General features: G+C 50.7%; 2 protein-coding genes across 11 annotated transcripts in view; one reads left to right on the top strand and one right to left on the bottom strand.

Moving 5' to 3' along the window:
• The window catches only part of TBL1X (transducin beta like 1 X-linked), a 247,752-nt gene extending 234,176 nt beyond the window's left edge, over positions 1-13,576 (top strand). For all 7 annotated transcript variants that reach the window (XM_025275792.3, XM_044936984.2, XM_044936981.2 and 4 more), the window contains 6 exons: positions 1,227-1,348; positions 4,010-4,084; positions 4,599-4,726; positions 7,485-7,650; positions 9,076-9,177; positions 10,127-13,576. In XM_025275792.3, the coding sequence (XP_025131577.2) occupies positions 1,227-1,348; positions 4,010-4,084; positions 4,599-4,726; positions 7,485-7,650; positions 9,076-9,177; positions 10,127-10,153 (620 nt within the window). In that variant the 3' untranslated portion in view covers positions 10,154-13,576. The remainder of the gene's footprint in view (positions 1-1,226; positions 1,349-4,009; positions 4,085-4,598; positions 4,727-7,484; positions 7,651-9,075; positions 9,178-10,126) is intronic.
• Positions 13,577-17,822: 4,246 nt separating this feature from the next.
• The window catches only part of GPR143 (G protein-coupled receptor 143), a 46,270-nt gene continuing 39,523 nt past the window's right edge, over positions 17,823-24,569 (bottom strand). For 3 of the 4 annotated variants that reach the window (XM_044936987.2, XM_025276290.3, XM_025276289.3), the window contains exon 9: positions 17,823-18,031. In XM_044936987.2, coding sequence (XP_044792922.2) covers positions 17,937-18,031 — 95 coding nt within the window. In that variant the 3' untranslated portion in view covers positions 17,823-17,936. Of the gene's footprint in view, positions 18,032-24,115; positions 24,344-24,437; positions 24,510-24,569 lie in introns of those variants that run through there. The other variant, XR_003106690.3, reaches the window with a different exon arrangement.

Consider the following 24,569-nt stretch of genomic DNA (forward strand, 5'->3'; position numbering starts at 1 on the left):
TGATGCCATCCAGCCATGTCATCCTCTGTCGTCCCCTTCTCCTCCTGCCTTCAATCTTTCCCAACATCAGGGTCTTTTCCAATGAGTCGGCTCTTTGCATCAGCTGGCCAAAGTATACATTTTAAAAAATTAATAAATATATGTTGAAGGCTATGGATGGGAGGGGGTCGTCCGATTTATCATATCCTGGGTGATCTGGATTCTTGTCCCACTTCAGTGCTGACTTACGTGTAAGAAACACGTGAGACAAGGTTAGGTTAGTTGATCAGTTGACAAAGATCTGTGCAGAGGCTTGCAGGACTTAACCCCTCCTTTTCCGTAGAAGCAGGGACGTGTCCGGAGAGAATGAGGGTGCTGATTCGTCTCCTGGGGACGATGGCAGAAGGGAAGCAAGCCGTCATGTCCCCCAAACCCTCACGGAGGTCTTCAAGCCAGCAGCCTCTGAGAAAGGCCCAGGACCTAGAGATGGTGTCCATCATAAGGCCACATGTCTCCCCTCAGATGTTCTCGTCAACTCAGCATCTTCACATTGTAGAACGCAGTAACGGGTCATGGGGCATTTCTTTCAACCCTGATACCTTGAACATGGGGCTTCGCTGGTGACTCAGGTGGTAGAGAATCTGCCTGCAGTGCGGAAGACCTGGGTTCCATCCCTGGATCAGGGAAGATTCCCTGGAGAGGGGCATAGCAACCCACTCCAGTATTCGTGCCTGGAGAATCCCATGGACAGAGAAGCCTGGCAGGCTACAGTCCATGGGGTCACAAAGAGTCTTATATAACTGAGCGAGAGACACACACACACGTTGAACATAGGCTGTGAAGTCTTTTTCCTCCACTCTCTCCCTTCCCCACCAAAAGAAAATCCATCACCCAGCCCGGTGACGTTCCTGGGAGCAGCAGGGTGCTTCTTCCCTACCGTCTCACCTGCACCAGGGGAGCGAGTTGCTGTGTGCTCGGGGCACCCAAAGCATCACTTTGGGTGACGCTTTGGTGGGGGTCGGCTCTCTTTCTGGAGCCGTCTGGTCATCCTTGCAAATATAAACGGCAGACCTCAGGGTCTATGATGGACCGAGGCTGTGTGGGCACTGCGAACGTTGCTTTAATCACATTGTCGGGTTTCTCAACTCTGCTGCCGCCGCCTCTGAGTCAGCTGAGCTCCGTGCACACGTGCTCAATGCCCGTGTCGTCCCCTCTCCCCCACCCCTCCGCCCTTGGCTTCTCCGCAGCCCCTGCGCTCGACGTGGACTGGCAGAACAACACGACCTTCGCCTCCTGCAGCACGGACATGTGTATTCACGTCTGCAGACTCGGCTGTGACCGCCCCGTGAAAACATTCCAGGGACACACGGTGAGTGGGAGTCCTGACTGTGGGGCCTCGGGTTCACGAAAGGTGTGTGGGGAGCTGGGAAACCGGCTGGTCTCTGCCTAGGATTAAAAGCCTACTTACTGTGACTGCCAACTCATTCTCCTCCAGCCTCCTTGGGACTATTAAAGCTCCTCCAGTGGTCAGTCATCCACCTGGGTTGGCAATGGTGTTTTTGTTTTGTTTTGTTTTTCTTTTTGATTAGCTGGCATGAGCCAGGTGTTGGATTTTGCAGGAAAGACACTAAATTAGGCATTATAAAAATGTCTGAAGACATAAAAGGAAAAAAAAAGTGAGTACGAAAATTACTTTTTTAAAGTCAGCTTTGGAATAACTAACTGGTTTTACACTGGTTCCTAGATAAAATCATTTGGCTTCCTTCTTAGATGTGATTTTTTTCCCCCCCCTTGGAGAAATATAGCTGAAGGGTAGCTGGCTGTGTAGGGCGTATGATTGTGCACTTTGGATCAAGGAGGAAGGAGAAAGAGAAACATGCCTGAAACCTGGGGTGCTGCTTGGTTATCCAGGGTGAATGCAAGCAGGCTTCTTGCAGAGACGACAGAGCGCTCCTGCCCCCTGCTGGAAGCTTGCGTTAGTTCAGTTCAGTTCAGTTCAGTTGGTCAGTTGTGTCCAACTCTTTGCAACCCCATGGACTGCAGCACGCTAGGCCTCCCTGTCCATCACCAACTCCTGGAGCTTGCTCAAACTCATATCCATTGACCCAGTGATGCCATCCAACCATCGCATCCTCTGTCGTCCCCTTCTCCTGCCTTCAATCTTTCCCAGCATCAGGGTCTTCTCCAGTGAGTCAGTTCTTTGCATCAGGTGGCCAAAGTTTTGGAGTTTCAGCTTCAGCATCAGTCGTTCCAATGAATATTCAGGACTGATCTCCCTTAGGATGTACTGGTTGGATCTCCTTGCAGTCCAAGGGACTCTCAAGAGTCTTCTCCAACACCACAGTTCAAAAGCATCAGTTCTTTGGTGCTCAGCTTTCTTTATAGTCCAGCTCTCACATCCATATATGATTACTGGAAGAACCATAGCTTTGACTAGACAGACCTTTGTCGGCAAGGGCATGTCTGCTTTTTAATATGCTGTCTAGTTTGGTCATAACTTTCCTTCCAAGGAGTAAGCGTCTTTTAATTCCATGGCTGCAGTCACCATCTGCAGTGATTTTGAAGCCCAAAAAAATAGAGCCTGCCACTGTTTCCCTCCCCATCTATTTGCCATGAAGTGATGGGACCGAATGCCATGATCTTAGTTTTCTGAATGTTGAAGCCAACTTTTTCACTCTCCACTTTCACTTTCATCAAGAGGCTCTTTAGTTCTTCTTCGCTTTCTGCCATAACGATGGTTTCATCTGCATATCTGAGGTTATTGATATTTCTCCTGGCCATCTTGATTCCAGCTTGTGCTTCTTCCAGCCCAGAGTTCCTCATGATGTAGTCTGCATAGAAGTTAAATAAGCAGGGTGACAATATCAGCCTTGACGTACTCCTTTCCCTGTGTATTACAAATCTGTTATTCCATGTCCAGTTCTGACTGTTGCTTCCTGACCTGCATACAGATTTCTCCAGAGGTAGGTCAGGTGGTCTGGTATTCCCATCTCTAAGAATTTTCCAGAGTTTGTTGTGGTCCACACAGTCAAAGGCTTTGGCATAGTCAATAAAGTAAGAAGTAGATATTTTTCTGGAGCTCTCTTGATTTTTTGATGATCCAACAGATGTTGGCAATTTGATCTCTGGTTCCTCTGCCTTTTCTAAATCCAGCTTAAACACCTGGAATTTCACGGTTCACGTACTGTTGAAGCCTGGCTTGGAGAATTTGAGCATTACTTTATTAGCGTATGAGATGAGTGCAAATGTGCAGTAGTTTGAACATTCTTTGGCACTACCTTTCTTTAGGATTGGAATGAAAACTGACCTTTTCCAGTCGTGTGGCCACTGCTGAGATTTCCAGATTTACTGTCAAATTTAGTGCAGCACTTTCACAGCATCATCTTTTAGATTCTGAAATAGCTCAGCTGGAATTCCATCACCTCCGCTAGCTTTGTTCATAGTGATGCTTCCTAAAGCATTCCAGAATGTCTGGCTCTAGGTTGGTGATCACACCATCATGATTATCTGGGTGATGAAGATCTTTCTTATATAGTTCTTCTGTGTATTCTTACTACCTCTTCTTAATATCTTCTGCTCCTGTTAGGACCATACCATTTCTGTCCTTTATCATACCCATCTTTGCATGAAATGTTCCCTTGGTATCTCTAATTTTCTTGAAGAGATCTCTAGTCTTTCCCTTTCTATTGTTTTCCTCTATTTCTTTGCATTGATTGCTGAGCAAGGCTTTCTTCTCTCTCCTTGCTATTCTTTGGAATTCTGCATTCAGTTTGTGTTACAGGTTCCTGGCTTTTTGCAGTGAGGACAGAGCGCTCCTGCCCCCTGCTGGAAGCTTGTGCTTACTACTCCCAGGCTTTTTTTCAGCGAGGACAGAGCGCTCCTGCCCCCTGCTGGACGCTTGTGTTTACTACTCCCAGGCTTTTTGCAGAGAAGACAGAGCGCTCCTGCCCTCTGCTGGACTCTTGTGTTTACTACACCCAGGCCTTCATTTCTTTCTTTCTTTTTTTTTTAATCTTTTGCTCTCTTGCAGAATGAGGTCAACGCTATCAAATGGGATCCGTCTGGCATGTTGCTAGCCTCCTGCTCTGATGACATGACATTGAAGGTAAGGCTGCAAGGCTGGGCCGTGTGACCCTTGGTGACCCCCAGGGCCTCGTGCTGTGTCTTCGGTCCCAGCGCTCCTCCTGCAGCTGGCCGTTGTGTTGTGAGTGCTCTTGCTGCCTCTGTCGTTTTTTCTCTTTGCAAACGACGTGGCGCTTGCCCGGGCAGTGAAGCCCTGTTTATCGGTCGAGGTCCCGTGGAGCCTCCTTCCGTTCCTGAGGCCTTTCTCCCAGCCAAGTACTAACTAGACCAGACCCGACCCGACCCGACCCTGTCTAGCTTCCGAGATCAGACCAGGGTGCTATGGAACTCCCTGGCCTTTCTCACGGGCGCCACCTGGTGGTCAGCGGACGTCTCTGCCTGTGAAGCACCTGCCCCTTGTCAGCCGCCCACCCTGCTGGACGTCAGCTTCCCAGGGACAGAGAAACCTCTGCAGTGCTCCAGGCAGGAACGGTGCTGAACCTCCCCGCAGTGGGAGAATCAGCCTTTGCTCACCGTGTTCCCGTTGCGTCCCGTAGATCTGGAGTATGAAGCAGGACACGTGTGTCCACGACCTTCAGGCGCACAGCAAAGAGATATACACCATCAAGTGGAGTCCCACCGGGCCGGCCACCAGCAACCCCAACTCCAGCATCATGCTGGCGAGGTAAAGGACAGACAGCCCGCACCCCAGTCTCGGTTCCCAAAAGCAGCCTTGGTGGCTGAGGCTGTGCCAGCCATGCACCCAGTAAAAGTCATTCGTGTCCCCGAGAGACCAGGAGATGCTGTCAGTGTGTCTTGAAAACGTGTTTATGCCCTCAGATACTAAAGAGTCTGCCTGTAATACAGGGGACGCGGGTTGGGAAGTTCCCCTGGAGATGGGACAAAGCTACCTGGAGAATCCCATGGACAGATGAGCCTGGCGGGCTACAGTCTGTGGGGTCGCAAAGAGTTGGACACGAGTGAGTGACTCACATTCAAAGTTACTTAGAAACTTAACTCAAAGTGAGAGGGCCAGGAGATAGAGGGTATCACATGCTGGCTAAGTTGAGATAAGGATGCTTTTAACCTTGAGGCTGGAGGGAGGAATTGTTTACATCCACTCTCCCAGCACTTTGCTTTGGTGAAGGTTTTTACTACAACTGAAGAAAGGAAGCAATTTAGCTTGAACCCCAGGCTTGGTTGGGCTTCCCTGGTAGCTCAGTTGGTAAAGAATCTACCTGCAATGCAGGAGACCTGGTTCGATCCCTGGGTCAGGAAGATCCTCTGGAGAAGGGAGAGGCTATCTACTCCAGTATTCTTGGGCTTCCCTGGTGGCTCAGGTGGTAAAGAATCCGCCTGCAGTGTGGGAGACCTGGTTTCGACCCCTGGGTTGGGAAGATCCCCTGGAAAAGGGAAAGGCTACCCACTCCAGTATTCTGGCCTGGGGAATTCCATGGACTGTATAGTCCATGGGGTTGCAAAGAGTTGGACACGACTGAGTGACTTTCAGTTCATTTCACTTCACTTCGGGCTTGGTTTACTTGGCCCAACTCGGAGCTGCAGGTGGTGAGAATGTTGAATGGTGATAAAGGCTCCCCGGCCAATACCAGATCCAGCCTAACCATTCATCCTGGCTGGCCTCGGCTTTTTTGGCACCAGGGACCAGTTTTATGGAAAATCGCTTTTCCAAGGTTTACAGGATGATTCGAGTGCGCTACATTTATTGTGCCATTTATTTCTGTTATGATCGCATCTGCTTCACCTCAGATCATCAGGCATCAGATCCCGGAGGATGGGGACCCCTGGTTTATGCAGTAAAGCCCCTAAGACACCAGCATCGGATGCAGAGGACTAGTCAGTGACACGCCAGAAGGGAGCAGAGCGGTTAGAAGTCCACAAAAGCTCATCACTGAGGCGGCATTCTGCAGACTTGTCTGTTCCCAGTCCTGGTCAGACCTCACTCAGGATACAATGTTGCACTCCCAGTAGGATATTTTAATAAGAACCTTGAGGCACACAAGCTAAAGAGATTCCAGGAGTGAACTGGGACACCCTGAGGGTTCTGGAGACCATGATCCCACAAAGCGTGGGTGTGTGGTCTGGCCTGGGAAAGACAGGACTTGGGAGGAAGCGGCAGTGGGTTTTTTTCTGCGCATGGGGTAGTGGGGAGAATGGCCAGTGGCCCAGCCCTGCTGTAAATGAGGGGGAGACCCCCTCCCCTTGTCTTTGTCACATAGCAGTGGGATGAAGAATCTGTTACTGAAAGTGCCTGACCCAAGGCTGTCTCTCAGAAAACACAGAAAGGAATTCCTGCATCAGCTAAAAGCTGATCCAGAAAAACATGAGAGCTGTTAGGCTCCTATTGCAAGCCACTGTCCTGAAATGCACTTTAAAGATCTAGGAACAGAACATTCTCTTTTTTTGTTTTGTTTGATGACTTGTAAGGTGCTTTTGAATCACATGGTACCCATGACGGCCGTAAGTGAGCCTTCTAGGCGCCAAGCGTAAAGGGATGGATCTAAGTCCCAGAAGAGGAAAGAAACGCCTGGTGAAACAGCTCTGTGGTGGGTGGGCTTCCCAGGTGGCCCTAGTGGTAAAGAAGCCGCCTGCCAGTGCTGAAGATGTAAGAGACATGGCTTTGATCCCTGGGTCGGGAAGATTCCCTGGAGGACAGCATGGCAACCCACTGCAGTATTCTTGCCTGGAGAATCCCATGGACAGAGGAGCCTGGCGGGGCTGCAGTCCATGGGGTCGCAAAGAGTCAGGCATGAATGGGACAGCTTGGCATGCATGCACGCACGCTCTTCTTTAAGATTTAGACAAAACTAAAATTTGCAGCTCCCCGGAGTGTGATTATATATTTGGATGCGATTATATTTTAATTCCTGTGGGATTAAAATTTGTGTTCGCTCACTTAACCATTTCCCCGAATACGGCTCTCGGCTTTTTATTTTTGGCTTTGTTTTTCATTTGGCAGCGATACATGTGTTGTCAGTGGTGGGACCGTTTTAGAAAATTTAGCGAATACGTATCATTTGTGTCTCAGAGAAATGCAGAAATAAATGAGTGTGGCTGTCAATTTGTTCCCTTGATAACAGCACCCAAAAAGAGAAAGACATTTATTGCGTGACTGTTTTTAAAATTTATTTATCTTAATTGGAAGAGAAAAACTTTACGATGTTGTAATGGCTTTTAGCATACCTTAGTATGAATTGGCCACAGGCATACATGTCCCCTCCCTGGACCGTGGCTCTGTGTTTGGTGCGTGTTGAGTCACATTCTAGAAGAGGAAGAAATACCCACTTACGGTCTCTGAAATGTAAGGAAAGTCACTCCCACTGTGAGAGTGGCGTCCTCGGGAGACCGGCGGGAACCTGCCGACAATGTGGTGACCTTTTTTGAACCCACGGGCGTCCGCCGTGACCTTCTCTGTGTCTTTGCAGCGCCTCGTTCGATTCTACCGTCCGACTTTGGGACGTGGAGCGGGGCGTGTGCGTCCACACGCTCACCAAGCACCAGGAACCCGTGTACAGCGTGGCCTTCAGCCCCGACGGGAAGTACTTGGCCAGCGGCTCCTTCGACAAGTGTGTGCACATCTGGAACACTCAGGTAAACCCCCTGCATTCCCACCGCCCGGGTCCCCCCCAGCCCCACACCCAATACAGTCAAGTTTTCACCTACCCTGGGCTTCCCTGGTGGCTCAGATGGTAAAGAATCCACCTGCATTGTGGGAGACCCGGGTTTGATCCCTGGGCTGGGAAGATTCTCCTGGAGAAGGGAATGGCAGCCCACTCCAGTGTTCTAGCCTGGAGAATCCCAGGGACATAGGAGCCTGGCGGGCTACAGTCCGTGGGGTCGCCAAGAGTCGGACACAACTGGGCGACTGACACTTTGATTTCACTTTCTTGGTGACCCCAGAACCTGAGTTTGCACTCAGGAATGCCTTGCCTCGGACACGGACATAGACACATCCCCAGTTCCCCGGAGGGTCGGAAGCCCACCCAGCGCCATCTGCCCCGGGCTCTTTGTGGATGCTGGGTCGCCCCTGCCAGGGACTCGGGGTATTTTTTTTCCGAGCCCTTGGCAGGAAACCTTGCACCCCCTGCCTTCCATTGAAAGCAGCAGGCATCACGTGTGGTCCCAGGATGGAGGAAGCGGGCACCCCCGCCCATGTGTGTGCTCGGTCGCTCAGGCGTGTCCGACTCTTGCAACCTCATGGACTTATATTACGTAGCCCGCCAGGCTCCTCTGTGCATGGGATTCTCCAGGCAAGAATGGTGGAGTTAGGGTAGCCATTCCCTTCTCCAGGGGCATCCTCCTGACCCAGGGATTGAACTCACATCACAGTAGGATGCTTGACTTTCAAAAAAACTGCCATCAATAGCCGGGTTCTGTCTGCCATCAGCAGCTCAGCAAATCATTTTACCCACCCTTTTTTTGTTTGTTTTTAAATCGGAGGATAATTGCTTTTTTTTTACAGCTGATTTCTGCTATGCAGCAAGGGAATCAGCCATATGTATACATATGTCCCCTCCCTCTTGAACCTCCCTCTCCCCACCCATCTTCAAGCCTCCACATAATGGCAGAGCACCGAGCTGAGGTCCCTGTGCTGTATATATACATCAGCTTCCCACATTTTGCATCCTTTTTTCCCCCCACTAAATCATAAAACTCTCTTGAGTCATTCTGAGGCTCCCTTGAACACTCAGTGAGATGGAAGCCTGGTTGAAATATAAGCACATATCTGATCTTGCTGACTTTCTCCTTCCCCCAGGAGGCGTGAGCCTGGCGGAAACCGTAGAGGCTGTCTCTCTTGGTGGGCAGCCGAGGGTCATTTAGGCACCCCCCACCCTCCAACCCTGTGGCCATAGGTCTGAGTCACATGTTCCCGCGAGGCCAGAGCCCCTTTAACTGAAAGTTCTATTAGCATCTGTAGCTTTGGAAGCTTCTGGGCTGACATCCCCAGGTGGGGTCGGGGGGCAGGTGGCCTCGCCAGCGTTCCGCCTCTCGAGTGACGGCGCCCTTGCTTTGCAGAGCGGAAGTCTCGTCCACAGCTACCGAGGCACTGGGGGCATCTTCGAGGTGTGCTGGAATGCCCGGGGCGACAAAGTGGGCGCCAGTGCGTCAGATGGCTCCGTAAGCAGCACCCTGGGGTTTCCCCAGGCAGGAGAGGGGGCGGTGCAGGGAGGAGGGTGGGTTCAGGGAGGGTGGGGTCAAGAACGGTCCAGACCCCTGAGACCCACGTGGGAGTACACCCAGGGCCATGACGGGCCTCGGAGACGTGTGTTGGTGAAGGAAGCATCTAGGCTGGGCAGTGCTCTGGGAGCAGATGTCTCTTCTCGCTTCCTGAATGATGTGTGTTTTTTTCCTGGCGGAATTGGTGGTTCTCAGCTGCATCGGTTGCACCCTTGGAGACATTGGAGGTGTCTGGAGGCGTTTGGGTTGTTAGTGCTTTTGGCAGGGTGGGTGAGGGGTTGCTGGCACCTGGTGTGGAAACCGCGGCTGCTGCTGGAAGTCTTAGGATGCTTGGGACCTCCCCCCCCACAGCAGAGAAGTGACCCCCACATGACAGGTGATGAGGCTGAGCAACTTGGTCCACCCTTGGCTTCAACCTTTGTGCCCCCACCCGGACCCTCTGGTGATGAAGGCCCAACCTTCCATTCAACAGGTCTCCTGGGTCCCAGTAACCCTCTGCTGGTCCCCTGAGGTGTCTAGCTTTCTGCACTTGGAATTGCCCTGAGATGTAGGACAGGGCATTGGCTGGCTGGCTGTCAGCCTGCCCCCCAACCCTTCCCGCCAGCTGTGTGCTCAGGCTTCAGTTGCCATCTGCTCCACCATGTAGGGGTCTGGTCTGTGACACCCATTGACGGCCGTGGCCTGGGGTTGGGTGCTAATGATGTTTAGACACTCACCTGTCCGCTAGAGCTGGTCTGATTGAACCCTCTGGACTGTGTGAGTAAAACTTTATTTATAAACAAGTGGACAGTGGCCCGGATTTGGTCCACAGGCCACGTGCCATCCTGTGCTCTTAAGGGCGTGTTATGTTGCCTCTCAAGATAACAGGCGCTTTTCTCTCTCCTTCCAGGTGTGCGTGTTAGATCTGCGAAAGTAAACACACACAGAAAAAATATTATAGACACGAGAAGAGAATTCTGACAGACCAGCAGTGGATGTGTGGGGTTGTACACTATTCAGACACAATTCCGTCAGCTCCGAAACAGCGCCAACCTGATCTTAGGGAGTGTCCTTTGAGACCAAGTCATCCCTGGCCACAGGAGTCTCTATTTTTTCTTTTTTTTTTTTTTTTTCATAACCTCCACCGAGAAGTTTAAAACAGAAAACACACACGCAAGTCCTGTCAAAGGCGGGGAAAAGGAATGGTTTCCACCTGAAACGTCCAGCCCCAGAGGAGCGAGAAGCCACCAGCTTGACTCAGTGCATGGATCAATTTCCACCCAGAACAGGCTCCGATGGTTGAGAGGAACGAAAAAACAGGAAAGGCTATGCCAAAACGAAAAGAGAAAAAAAAAAATGCTGTGATAAACCAAAAGGGGAGGAAAAACTCCTCCCGTCAATGGGTTGTTTTTGTTTTTGTTTTTCCCCCTAAACATTTGGACACTACAGTTAAACTCTCACCAGAATGTTCGAAAGACCAGTTTGTATGGATGAAATGGGTACCTTTGTAATCCCAACAGTTTCTATTTTCTAGAACCTTTGTCCCCGTGGTTTTTCTATGGGCTGGAATCCTGTCGTCTTGGTTGATGGGGTGGAAGGGTGGGGGAGGCGGGGCGGGCCTTGGGTCCAAGGTGGAGACTGTTACTGGGTGTCTTGCTTCTTTGCTGTTGTTTCACCCACTGGAGAGAGCCCCCCTCTGTCAGATGCGGTGCTTTCTGGCCTGCATCTTCCCCTTCCCCCTCCCCCATCCCCCTCCCCCTCCTCCTCCCTCATAGTCGCCTCCCATCTTCCAGTCTCAAGGGCACTTTTGGCGCATAATAAGTGCTTTATGTAAGAAGGCAGGGCAAGGGGGACTTTTTACAAGGAGGGGGAAGAAGAAAAAAAAAAAGTGACTTATAAGAGAAAGAGCCCGGAGTATTTTTGGAGAAGAAAAAGATATTTTTTATGTTAAAACAATTTTAAAATCGTAAAATGGCCATTCAGACACGAGCGCTTTGTGTGAGTCATATTTAACAACAACAACAAAAGAAACCTTTAGGAAGAGACAGGTAGAGGGGTCCCTTCACTTTGAACTTGGTGGAAGGCAGTGAGGGGGCTCTGGGTGGGCAGCTCTGGGGTCGGCTTTGGGGCTGGTCTGTGCGGCCAGAGAGGAAGACCCCAGCCCCTTTTCTGCTCCAGGAAGACCTGGACGTTTCTTTTTTCCTGGTGCATTGGACCAGAACAGCGGACAAGGGGGTGCCCTCGAACCCAAGAAGCGTTCGCAGAACCAGCATCGCTGAAAGGGGGCCGTCGGAACCATCCCGCTGCACAACACCAATGCCACTTTGTTCAAGACTCGGGGCCATGGGCGGGGGGACCCCCCTCTAAACCAGGAGCGGCTCGGCCAACTCCCTGCAGGGCTGACCAACTGGAGGGGCCTCCGGGACCTCACTGGGTCTCACAGCAACAGAAGTGATTGGAGAGAGGTTTTCAGTCCTGAGGGTGAATTAACAGAGGTAGGGTGTCTCAGTTCACAGGCCATCTTCACAATTTGCTTCCTCTGGCAGCAGGTCAGGAGAAATTGCCCTTTTTTTTTTAAACAACGAATCTTTTTACTGTTTTTAAAAAAAAAAAAAAAAAAATTAAAACATGGCTTTGTGTGTCCCTAGGGGAGTTTTTCCTTTCCCTTGGATCAGGTAACCTTTGTACTTTTACCGCTGTCCTGACCCCATGCTGACCCAGCTTGTAAATTAGCAGCAGGGCCTCTGGGCTTATCCGTCTTCCCCCGGGGATGGGGCTGGCGGTGGGTAGGTTGCAGCCCTTGTGTGTTCCAGCAACCAGCCTGGATGGTTTTGGAGGGTGGTGGTATCTGTCCATGGACCCAAAAGCCAATGGTAAGGCATGGCTTAGGCCTTTATGCAGAAGTTGGATTGTCCTGGGAGCAGCCCCAAAGCCAGAGTGCATTCCTCTCTCTCAGCTCATTATCTCCATGGATCTGAGAGCTTTTCAAACCCCCCTGACGGCAGAAGACCAACAGGCACTCTTCACAGGTCGGGCGTGTTCTCAGGCTCTGCTATATCTAAACACTTAAACTTTCAGAAGGTCATTGTTTTATTGGCGTTTCCACTCCCACCTTTGAAGATAGCAGACGCCCTCAGGCGTCCACGGATAATCACTGAACCCCCCCACCCCCCCAAAATGATTAACTTTGAGATGCAGTTTGCAGAGGTCTAGTTGAACACCGTCTGGACCCTTCCCCGAATGAAAACGTGTCACTGTCCACACAGCATCAGCTGCCCGGGGTCCAGACAAGGTTTGCGTTTGATGAGCCAAATGCTGCTGGAGGGTGGTGAAGGTGGGATTCTATATAAAAGGCTCACGAGAGGATCGTCACGGGGAGGTTGGTACGCAGGGTCTCCCAAGTGTTGACGGGGGCCTCCTGGTAAACCTGTACCAGGCTGGAAGTTGCCGGGTTGGAGCCAGGGGGGCTGTAAGGCTAAGGACACTGACTGGATACCGGGCGTGGCGATGAACTGAAGCTGCTGAGGAAGGCAGAACTGCCCATGAACCATCAGGAAGAGGCCCCGGGATGGGGACCACGAGGAGGAGGCAGCCGGCGCCTCTGAAATCATGCCTGCCCTGAGTCACACCCGCTGCACCCTCTGCCAGCGCTCAGTGGGCACATCGCTTCGTCCATGCAAGCGGCTTCTAGACTTCGTGTAGAGCGCTTCGTAGTCCTCAGTGCGCAGATGGGACCTTGGTGCTGAAAGCAGAGTAACGCACAGATCCATGCCTGGAATCGTCCACCTTGCCGGGGAGTTCGTCCTGCTCGCGCGCGCCCGGGGAAGCACGTCCGATCCCACTCCACGGCTACAGAACCGCCATGTTCACTTTGTCTTTCGGAAGAGAGATCTCGGAGCCGAGTGAAGTGCACTTTGTCGGGAGTAAGGGTCTACTTTTTGTTTTGTTTTGTTTTAACTTTTCAGCCTACTTTTTTTTTCTGATCGTGTTTCCCATCCAATGCAGAGTGTTTTCCTCCCGCCGCTCCCTGAGGTTTGTGAATGTCTGGCTTCTGCGGTTTTTATTGTCTGTGTCAGACGTACAGCCAGATGTCCTGTCCGCATCTTCCAGCTTCTGTTCCATCCACACGGCCCCCCCACCACCCCGTTCCGTTCTCTCCATCAATGCCCCACCGCAACCCCCACCTTCACATGCTCCCGGAAAGAGAATCACCGTATATGTGTGTGTGTGTGTGCGCGTGTGTGTGTGTGAATCACCATTTGTGTGTGTGAGAGAGAGAGAGATGGCTCATTTGTTCCAAGAGAGAATCAACAGACCATATTCGGTTATCTTAAATAAATTGCTCTATTTTGATAGAGAACTTTCTGTGTGTGCTTTCTTGTTCGTCTGGGGGGCCCACGCTAACTCCGCTGCCTCAAGTCCCCAAGTTCTTGTTTGTTTGGGGTTTTTTCCTCTGGGAGAAATGGGCAGGGGCCGGGGCTGCTTTTACAACCAGTTTGTTGTAAACCAGATGAAAAGACCAGAGGCTGCAGATGCGTTATGATGTGAAAGGCGAGTGTGTTTTTTTTGTAACTAGTTTCATTCTCGTTACTTTGTTTCAGGCTGGCAGTTTTAGAAAACTCAAAAAGCAGATGGATGTTCTCCTGCCTGCAGGCTTGTGTCGCTGGCAGTTTTGAGGTGCAGGATGAATAATAAGAGTTAAAAGAACCTAAAGTTGTAGGGATGCTGGTGACCGGGCACAGCACACGGTTCAAGCAGACACATGCAGATGGTGACCAATTCCCTTTATGCCGCTGTAATCAGTAAACAGAAGTGACATGGTCACTTTGAAGCGATGTCCCCCTGCTGATAGGCAGCGGGGAGCTGACACAGAGGCAGCCAGACGGGCTGCATTTGGCCATGCATGTGAGTCACCCCAAAGAGCCCTGTGTCCTCCGGCCACAAGCTGACCCTTTGTGGCAGTCACGCCAGACCTGGGCTGTTGCTTCTGCCCCAGTGTTGCCCGGGGTGCAGACCTGCCTGGTTTTGTTTCTCTTTTTTTTTTTTTGTAAGCCTTGCCGAGCTGACCGAGGGTGCTTTCACGCAGCGGATCTGGGGTGAGCACTCCGGAGCCCTGCTGCTGAAGGGTCTGGGGTGAGCCATGTCCCGAACCCACTGGGGTGCACGTTGCATGGTGGGACTTAACCACTGGTAAACGAGTGTGTTGGAACTCGGGCTTCCGTAGCTGAAGCAACACACTGGTAGCTCGGGCTCAGCTCCAAGGAGGTCTCTGTGCTATGACGGAAACTGGGTTGAGACCAGATTGCCCGAGCTTTTATCTAACTTTCATCTGTATGGAACCCTCTGCTGCAGTGATTCTAAACATATTTGTCCATTGAGAACCACTCCCCCCTTCCCCAGTTTGTTTTGGGAATCTGAGTTTCCACTCATGGAGCAGAGAACTTGCTTGGTTTCTTTTTTTAGGAGCCCACATCTGGGTGATGTTTCTAAAAGGTCTTTGAGGTGTTCATACTCATGGCGAGGGTTCTGTGCACCTGTGGGCGCTGGTGTTCGTCACTGTCAGTCTTGGGAGCCTGCAAATCACTAGTTTACATGCATGGGAAGGCGTGGGCAGCAGATACGGACCTTTACGAAAGACTCAGAATTGGGTGGAATTTTTGTTGTTTTTTCCCCAGCCTGGCTCCCTTTTTCTGCAAAGTGTCTTCATCCACGTGCAAGGTAAGCAAAGTTAACATTACAGGTCCACCCGCAGAGCGGCAAGGGAAGTCGAGGGGAGGGACACTCCACAGGGGTGGGGTCAGGCAGGGACTGTTAAAAGTGTTACCTTCCCCTGAGCCTTGAAGTTAATAATAGTCTGGAGCATGGGAGCTCCTATAAAGGGAAACATTTATGCTTGAGCGGAGTTGCTGAGAGAAACTCCACCAAAACCATGATTGTGAATGAGGAGGTGGGGAATCTTTCCAATAAGGCAATGAGTAGGCTCATTTAAACACTTTACAAGGCTGTGGTTTTCCCAGTGGTCATGTATTGATGTGAGAGTTGGACTATAAAGAAAGCTGAGCACCGAAGAATTGATGCTTTTGAACTGTGGTGTTGGAGAAGACTCTTGAGAGTCCCTTGGACTGCAAGGAAATCCAACCAGTCCATCCTAAAGGAGATCAGTCTTGGGTATTCATTGAAAGGACTGATGTTGAAGCTGAAACTCCAATACTTTGGCCACCTGATGCGAAGAGCTGACTCATTGGAAAAGACCCTGGTGCTGGGAAAGATTGAGGGCAGGAGGAGAAGGGGACGACAGAGGATGAGATGGCTGGATGGCATCACCGACTCGTGTACATGGGTTTGGGTGGACCCTGGGAGTTGGTGATGGACAGGGAGGCCTGGTGTGCTGCAGTCCATGGGGTTGCAAAGAGACATGACTGAGCAACTGAACTGAACTGAAAGTGAAACTTAGTTGCTTAAGTCGTGTCTGACTCTTTGCTACCCCGTGGACTGTGTGTAGCCTGCCAGGCTCCTCTGTCCCTGGAGTTCTCCAGGCAAGAATACTGGAGTGGGTTGCCATTTCCTTCTCCAGAGGATCTTCCCGACCCAGGGATCGAACCCAGGTCTTCTGCATTGCAGGCAGATTCTTTACCAGCTGAGCCACTGGACTCTGGCTAACGTAAGCCAGAAAGAATGGCTGAGGAATATATTGAGCAGCTCTGGGGTATCCCAGGTGTGGGGGGCAGTGCAAATAGAACTGGCTAGAGCCAGGCACAGAATCAGGGCCACGCAGGTAATACACACAGCACTGGGGTGCTGCCCACAGCTCGATGCCAGACACTGGGCTGACCCCTCGGGGCTCACCCAGGCTGCCTTCCAAAGCAGACATGCAGCTGCCAACCCCTCCCCGGAATTGCTTCTGCACAGCCCATTGCCTTGCGCATCAGTTTCCAACATTGACTTGGGGCACGAGTCTCATCGGCCGCGCCAGACACACTCTAGCTGCAAGGGAGCCTGGGGAAGCCAGCGGCTAGCACCTTTGCTCTAGAGTGGGGTTGGGGCTATGTCTTGCTCGGCAGGGGGAACCCTCAGAGGAGAGGTCTCGAGGCTTCTCTGATGACTGGGGCAGACAGGATATCGATATAGAGGTTAAGAACCGAGAAAGGCTCAAAAGTCCTTTTTACCGCTGCTGGACACTTTGGATCAAGGTGGTTGTGATGTAATAAGTGCAGCTTTAGGAGCGTGCGGCTCTGGGGTACCACGGCCACGGTTGTGGGATGCCCTGAATCCCGTCTGTGGCCCTAGGACTCCAAAAGCACAAATCCAGAAGCAGCTTGGGCAGCTTTTCCAGAGTGAGACAAGAGTCCTAATCTTGATGTGAATGAGCGTCACACAGCAGAATTGAGGAAACGTGTGCTTGTGCCATAGACTTACCTAGGTGGCTTGTGTCTGCTGTGTGTAGTGTGTACAATATTTTTGTCTCCAAATATGTATATACACATGTATGTTTATAATACATAAAGTCTGTAAACAGACAGTCATCCACACTGCCCCGCAAAAGCAGACTATGCAGATGTGGACGGCGTCAGTGGATTTTGGTATCCGTGGGGGTCCCAGAACAAACCTCTCATGGATACCAAAGGACAGCTTTATATTATTATATATGTAAAATTATGGAAAGAGGGAAATGTAGGCAATGATCTAAGCAAAGTCAGGTCCTAAGCCCGTATAATCAAAGCTATGGTTTTTCCCATAGTCATGCGTGGATGTGAGAGTTGGACCATAAAGAAGGCTGAGTGCTGAAGAATTGATGCTTTTGAACTGTGGTGTTGGAGAAGACTCTTGAGAGTCCCTTGGACTGCAAGAAGATCCAACCAGTCCATCATAAAGCAAATCAGTCCTGGGTGTGCATTGGAAGGACTGATACTGAAGCTCCAATACTTTGGCCACGGGATGCGAAGAACTGACTCCTTGGAAAAGACCCTGATGCTGGCAAAGATTGAGGGCAGGTGGAGAAGGGGACGACAGAGGATGAGATGGTTGGATGGCATCACCGGCTGGATGGACATGCCTTTGAGCAAGCTCCGGGAGCTGGTGATGGACAGGGAGGCCTGGCGTCCTGCAGTCCATGGGGTCGCCAAGAATCCGACCCGGCTGAGCCACTGAACTGAACTGAATGGAAGCCTCCCTTAGACTGAATCACTACCGCTCAACACAGCTGAGGACCGAGCGAAGGCTAACCTGGTGGTCCAAGCCTGCCCTCCTCTGCCCCCTAGTGGTGGATGGCGAACTTGCTCCCAGGTGCATCAGCGGTCCCTGCATCATCACGTATCTTAAACAAGAGCATTCGCTTAGAGGTGTTATTCAGACAGACCCCAAGTAAGGCTGGGAGCTCGGACACAACTACTTCTTTTTTTTAATTATTGTTATTTATTAACTCTTCCAAGGACCTGGATCTGGCCAGATCAGAAAAACGAACGTCCACGGAGACTCCGGACAAGCTGCTGGTCTCCAAGGGAATCTGCCTTTCCTTCCCAAGCACAGGCTCACGGTGGGCCTCTGCGTCACACAGAGGCTGCCAGAGAACATACTGTTAACTGTGACGGCAGGAAGATTCAGTGAGGGGGACGCTACACCCCGCAGTGTGCTGACTGCGGGGCAAGAGTACCGTCATAAGGGATGAGAACCCTCGCATCTGAAAATACACACAGGGTCCAGACCCCCCTGTCTCATCCTCTCTACGGGTCTCCTTGGACTTTCGGAAGAGAGTCCGCCACCTTTCCGCCGCGGGACCCGCTTGCGATGTGGATCTCAATGGTGCTGCCTTCGGAACCTGCGGAGGAGGAAAGAGTGTCACGGGTCGGTGTCAATGTCCGGGAATGCCTTTCACAACTTGCACAGCCGTATTAAAAAGCGAAAAAAGAAAAATACATAATACGTCCACCTACGCGGGATTAAAGCATCCCAAAGGACAGAGCAAACCCTACAGAATCATCTCGGGCAACTTGACTGATGTCATGACTGTATCCACCCCACTACCCTTGCCCTGAGACACCCTCAGCCAAACCCTGTGGATGCTGCAGAGCAAATGGAAACCGGGCCTGTTGACACCGCGCAGCTTCGGGGCCCTGGGACTTGCGCTAAATCAGGGGTCCCAATATCTCAGTGCTCTGTGGTCCTGGGGTGGGGGGTCACTTGAGCAGGGGGCTCCATGGTCACCTGGCCACCACTTGCACAATTCCAGGAAGTGCCCGGAGGCCTTCTGTTGGTAAAAGTGAGAGTGGCCTTTTCACGGATGATGCCATGTGGCTGGAGGAGGGGGAAGGGTGTGGGGAGCAATCAGTGGAATCAAAGCCAGGCATCACTTGCCAAAACTGTACCCCTAGAGGCCCGTTTAATCCATCCCGATGACACACCTGCCTCTGGACCCTGTGGGAACAGATGTGAAGATTATTCTCTCAGGGCAGAAATACCCAGGCTTGCCTGCTGTTGTGCCAGGTTCTAGGGGGTGTGTGTGTGTGTGTATGAGGAATGAGCCATGGAAGACATAGGAAAGGGTGGCCTTTTCAACTGTGCATGAGGCAGGTGACTCCCGTTGCTGAAAACCTCCAAATCCCAAATTCTCTCAACCTATACACCCTATGGACAGCTGCAGCCTGTTCCCGTCATGACCCTCTGCTCGCTCACAAACTTCAGGCACAGGCTTCTTTATACCCAAGCTCAGTCCTGCCACACAGCCTTTGCACGTCCCCTTTTCTACCTATGAAGCTCTCCTGATGTTCTTGTGGCTCACTCCCACACTGCACTCAGGTCTCAACTCAAATGTCACTTCATTCTCAAGGAGGTGTCCTGGACACCTCGCTAAAACTAGTCTCCTGCCCTCTACGGATATGCCATTGTTCACAGCACTTCCTTTTTCCTTTATTTTTTTAACTTTTTTAATTTCGATGACGTCCAACTTTTTTTTTTTTTTTTTGAGTCGCTTATGCTTTAAGTGCATTATTTTAAATTATTTCTTTGTAGCTGTGCTGGGCCTGTTGTTGCTATACGTGGGCTTTCTCTAGTTGCCGTAAGTGGGTTTGTTTTCTGTTGTGCAGAGCACGGGTTTCAGTATTTGTGGCTCATAGGCTGAATAGTTGGTGGCACACGGGCTTTGTTGCCCCATGGCATGTGGGATCTTCTTGGACCAGGGGTCAGACTGGTGTTCCTTGCATCGTAAAGCAAATTCTTAACCACCAGACCAACAAGAGTGCTTGTAGCAGCCCCACGACCACCACACGAAACCCCACGGTGGGCTGCGTGGGGAGAGGCGCTGGGAGGGTCCTCCCAGGGCAGGATGAAGATACGTCCGGGGGGCTGTAGGTCAGAGTAGGTCACACCAACAGAGATGAGCCCACAGAGAGCAGAGGAATTTAGAAGACGGGAGAGGGGGGGAAAGGCTCACGTGAACGGGCATGGACCCTGCAGCCCCATCTCAGGAGAGTCCAGGTTGCCCGTTGAGATGGTGGGAGCAGCTGTTTGGCTGGAGCGGAGAACACACTCCTCCTGGAGGCCAGGCAGTCAGTTCAGTTCAGTTGCTCAGTCGTGTCCGACTCTGCGACCCCATGGACTGCAGTCCCAATCTGCAGTTATTTTGGAGCCAAAAAAATAAATAAATAAAGTTTCTCAGTTTCCATTGTTTCCCCATCTATTTGCCATGAAGTGATAGGACCAGATGCCATGATCTTAGTTTTCTGAATGTTGAGCGTTAAGCCAACTTTTTCACTCTCCTCTTTCACTTTCATTAACAGGTCTTTAGTTCATTTTCACTTTCTACCATATGGGTGGTGTCATCTGTGTATCTGAGGTTATTGATATTTCTCCTGGCAATCTTGATTCCAGCTTGTGCTTCATCCAGCCCAGCGTTTCTCATGATGTACTCTGCATATAAGTTAAATAAGCAGGGTGATAATATACAGCCTTGATGTACTTCTTTTCCTATTTGGAACCAGTCTGTTGTGCCATGTCCAGTTCTAACTGTTGCTTCCTGACCTGCATACAGATTTCTCAGGAGGCAAGTCGGGTGGTCTGGTATTCCCATCTCTTTAAAAATTTTCCACAGTTTGTTATGATTCACACGCTTAAAGGCTTTGGCATAGTCAATAAAGCAAAAGTAGATTTTTTTCTGGAACTCTCTTGCTTTTTTGATGATCCAGCAGATGTTGGCAATTTGATCTTTGGTTCCTCTACCTTTTCTAAAACCAGATTGAACATCTGGAAGTTCACAGTTCACGTATTCCTGAAGCCTGGCTTGGAGAATTTTAAGCATCACTTTACTAGCGTGTGAGATGAGTGCAATTGAGCTGTAGTTTGAGCATTCTTTGGCATTGCCTTTCTTTGGGATTGGAATGAAAACTGACCTTTTCCAGTCCTTTGGCCACTGCTGAGTTTTCCAAATTTGCTGGCATATTGAGTGCAGCACTTTCACAGCGTCATCTTTTAGGATTTGAAACAGCTCAACTGGAGACCAGGCACCAGCTGGGAAGATGACTTCCAGTTCCAAAACCGCATTCCTGCTGGAGGCGCTTCACAAAGGCTTTGATTTCTCACAGGGTCACCCCACACTGTTTACCCTCACATCCTGAGCTCGTGGGAACTTGTGTGCAGTCTCTGTAGTTCTTGCAGAAAGACCATGGCCTGGAGGGTCACACAGCGGCTCATGATCGAGGTCTCAGCTCAGCGCCCACCCTCGTGACCTGACACTTTGGGGCATGCTCCACATCCTGTGGTTTTTTGTTTCTCCTAAGTTCTTGCCTCCTTTGCTGTCCCCTAGGGCTCCACAAAGGAGACCCCTTCTTGCCACAACCACTCTGTGAGTCTCAGATGCCAACACCGTTGCAGATGACCCCTGACCCCCCAAGCCTAGTCCCGCCTGGGCTGAGCTGGCCTGCTGTCTGCACCGAGTGCTTTCCAGCATGTCTGCCTTTCCACGGGTTTCTCGTCTGGTCTTAGCAAATCCAACAAGGCTGTGGTGGGTGTGTACTCATTCTGCATCGGTGGCGTGTGAATACCTGAGTGTCCTTGCAGGAAGCGCAGCTGCTGGTGACCTCACAGTGCCCAAGGGCCAGGCCTCCTTCCTAGCAACTCCCGGCAGTGAGCCTTGCAAGTCCAGGCAGGCTCTTGGGAGCTTCCTGGCTCCGTGTAGACCTAGCATTCGGGGAGGCATGTCGTCTCTTGGGCCCTGGGCCATTGTCCTTGGATTCCTTGACATCTCAAAGCCCTAAATTGGCAACCCCAGCCAGGAGGTACGGAGCATAAGCTATAGAGAATGTGTGACACCTAGCCCTGCATCCCCTTCAAGCTGTGGAACTGCCTTCAAGGTTTAGCCAGCCTGACAGACTGGAGGCCCTGGGGTGTGTTCACTCCCATACTCCCTGGGCGTTGGGAACCCATGGAACCACCAGGAGTTATGTAGACCGCACGTGGGTGGCAGGAAAGAATCTGAGACAACAAGACGCATGAGACAGGATAGAAATGTGGAAGGTAACGGGGAAACATGGGAGAGAACAGGGAACTCTGAAGATCAAGGGAAGATTGTGCAAAATAGAACCATGTGGGGGGGGGGAGGGGCAGAAAGAGGAAACGGAGTGGAGGCAAAGACAAGGTATTGTGAGAGTAACAGAATCGCAGAAGAGAAAACTGCAAGAGGGAGATGAGGGATGATGAAGGGAAAAGAGACTCGTGAGAAAGCGTGGCATCCCGGAGAGAAAAAGGAACTTTTGGGGCCACGGAATTGTGTCAGAGGATACAGAGAGATGGGCGAGACAGAATCGTGAGAAAGGGTGCTGTGGGAAAGGACACAGGAACTTGAGGGAGAGATACAGGATTGTCAGAACAGAAAATTACAGTGACCAAAAGGTATGCATGAAAGGGTCTGGCTGCTCGCCGCTCAAAAGCCAATAAGCGGGCCAGGCTGGTGGAAAGGAAAAATTTGCTTTATTTCAGATGCCGGCAACTACAGGGCGGGTGGCAGACATCTGTCTAAAGGCCAACCCCCCGACAGGCAGAGGGTGAGAGCTTTTAGAGACAAAGTTGCGGTGGGGCGGGGGAGGCGCGTTACACGCAGAAGCAGTGCAGTTACCTTTGATAATCACCTTCACTAACTAGCAACACCATGGCTGTTTTAGGTGCAGATAATCTTTACTTCCCGGTGCACGTGTTCCCATGTCTTTGCGGTCAGTTCTCGGAATTGTTGCGGAGAAGGCAATGGCACCCCACTCCAGTACTCTTGCCCGGAAAATCCCATGGACGGAGGAGCCTGGTGGGCTGCAGTCCATGGGGTCGCTATGAGTCAGACACGACTGAGCGACTTCACATTCACTTTTCACTTGCATGCATTGGAGAAGGAAATGGCAACCCACTCCAGTGTTCTTGCCTGGAGAATCCCAGGGACGGGGGAGCCTGGTGGGCTGCCGTCTATGGGGTCGCACAGAGTCGGAGAAGACTGAAGCGACTTAGCAGCAGCAGCAGCAGCAAGTCCTGGGTACAGTCGGGTCATCATGTCGTTAACGTTTCCACCTGGTGTGTTTTGGTATCTATAAGACAGCTCACAGGAGGTGGCTCAGAATATTATCTATAACCCCTTCAGAAAGAACTAAAGGTCCTGGTGTCTATGTGTTAGTCACTCAGTCATGTCTCTTTGTGACCCCATGGACTGTAGCCCACCAGGCTCCTCTGTCCTGGAATTCTCCAGGCAATAATACTGGAGTGGGTTGCCATTCTCTTCTCCAGGGGATCTTCCCGACCCAGGGATCAAACCCAGGTCTCCTGCCTCACAGGCAGATTCTTTGCTGTTTGAGCTACAGTGGAAATCTCACTACACTTAATGAGTACATTATTATTATTTGGTCTCCTTTGACTATTTTCCTTTGTTTTAGCATTTCTCACCTCTGTGATTAAACTGATTCTTTGACTAAACTTCTCCACCCGCAGCAGGCAGGCAAAGAACATGATGGAATAGCGGGCGGCAGTGGGCAAGGATCATACAGTCTTGCTTTGTTTCGTTACAGGGAAAGCGTGTTGTGGGAGAGACTGGTCGTCCTGAAAAGAGGGTTAGGGGAGCCCTGGGAGATTTTTGCATAAGAATGAATAATTTGGGGATGAATAGGCAGTTGTGGAAAAGAAAAAAAACAAAAATGAGAACAGAAAATCATAGAAGAATAAAATGGCAGAAGAACTGAAATGTGGTCGGGAACAGAACCCTAGGAGATAGAATGGTGATATGAGACTGACCACAGACAGCAAAGAGCTGTGGGAAAGTAAAATTATTCGGAAGAGGGATTCTGGAATGAAACAGAAAGCTGTGGGACAATGGAGAGTTGTGGGCAGGGCAAGGATTATGGGGAAGAAAGGAAATTGTGGGAGAAGTGTAGAGTTGGAAAAGACACGGGGTTGGAGGGAGAAGTAGGGAATTACAGGGAAACAGAGCTTTGTGGGAAACACGGGATTGCATGGAGAAGGAGGAAGAATGGAAAAGCAAGGGATTATTGGAAAGATGGGAGGGCTTGGGGGAAATCGTGATTCTTTACAAAGATGCTCCTCGTATTTTGAACTCAAGTTGTCATCAGGAATTATACAGAGATCCTCTCACTGTGAATCGTCGCCACAATCATGAAAGTGAAGTCGCTCAGTCGTGTCCGACTCTTTGCGAACCCATGGACTGTAGCCCAACTAGGCTCCTCCATCCATGGAATTGTCCAGTCACTAGGTTACTCCTATGAGCAAATGTACGTGTTCTGTCTCCGCTCAGAAACCTTAACTGACCTTTTGCTGGCCCCAAGATAAAAATGCAGAATCTGTAAACACCCCTGGATGGATCTCTTCCCTACCTGCCTCTCTCCAGCTTCCCACCACCAAACTAAATGCAAATCCAGCCTTTATTTATTTATAAGTCTTTATTTCTAAGTTGCCACATGATGCTTCTCAGAGATGCTCACACCCCAGCCCCCACCTCAGCTAAAATAGTGTTGATTGGGTTGCAGGCGCTCAAGGAATATTTGTTCAAATTCAGTTGCCTTTTCTGTTAAGTGGCGAGTAAGTGCCAGACACCATGTTAGATGCTTAATGACGAAGGCTCGGTGGAAGCATGTCAGCCTGGAAGTCAATCCTAAAGTAGCAGATAGAGGCTTAAGGATATGATAAACAGGTCAAGCTTCATCCTAACAGTGCAGACAGACGGGGAGAGGCCTAACCGTACTTACCACTTCGAGTTTCTATCTCTGGGTTTTTCTCTGACATGTAACAGTATTTTCTGTCTTATGAAAGCAAAGTGGCTGGAAAGGAGAAAGGAAACACGCCCGAGATTAAGGCAGCCTTATCTCATTTCCGAGATT

The sequence above is a fragment of the Bubalus bubalis genome, chromosome X, assembly GCF_019923935.1.
Source record: "Bubalus bubalis isolate 160015118507 breed Murrah chromosome X, NDDB_SH_1, whole genome shotgun sequence".
NCBI lineage: Eukaryota > Metazoa > Chordata > Mammalia > Artiodactyla > Bovidae > Bubalus > Bubalus bubalis.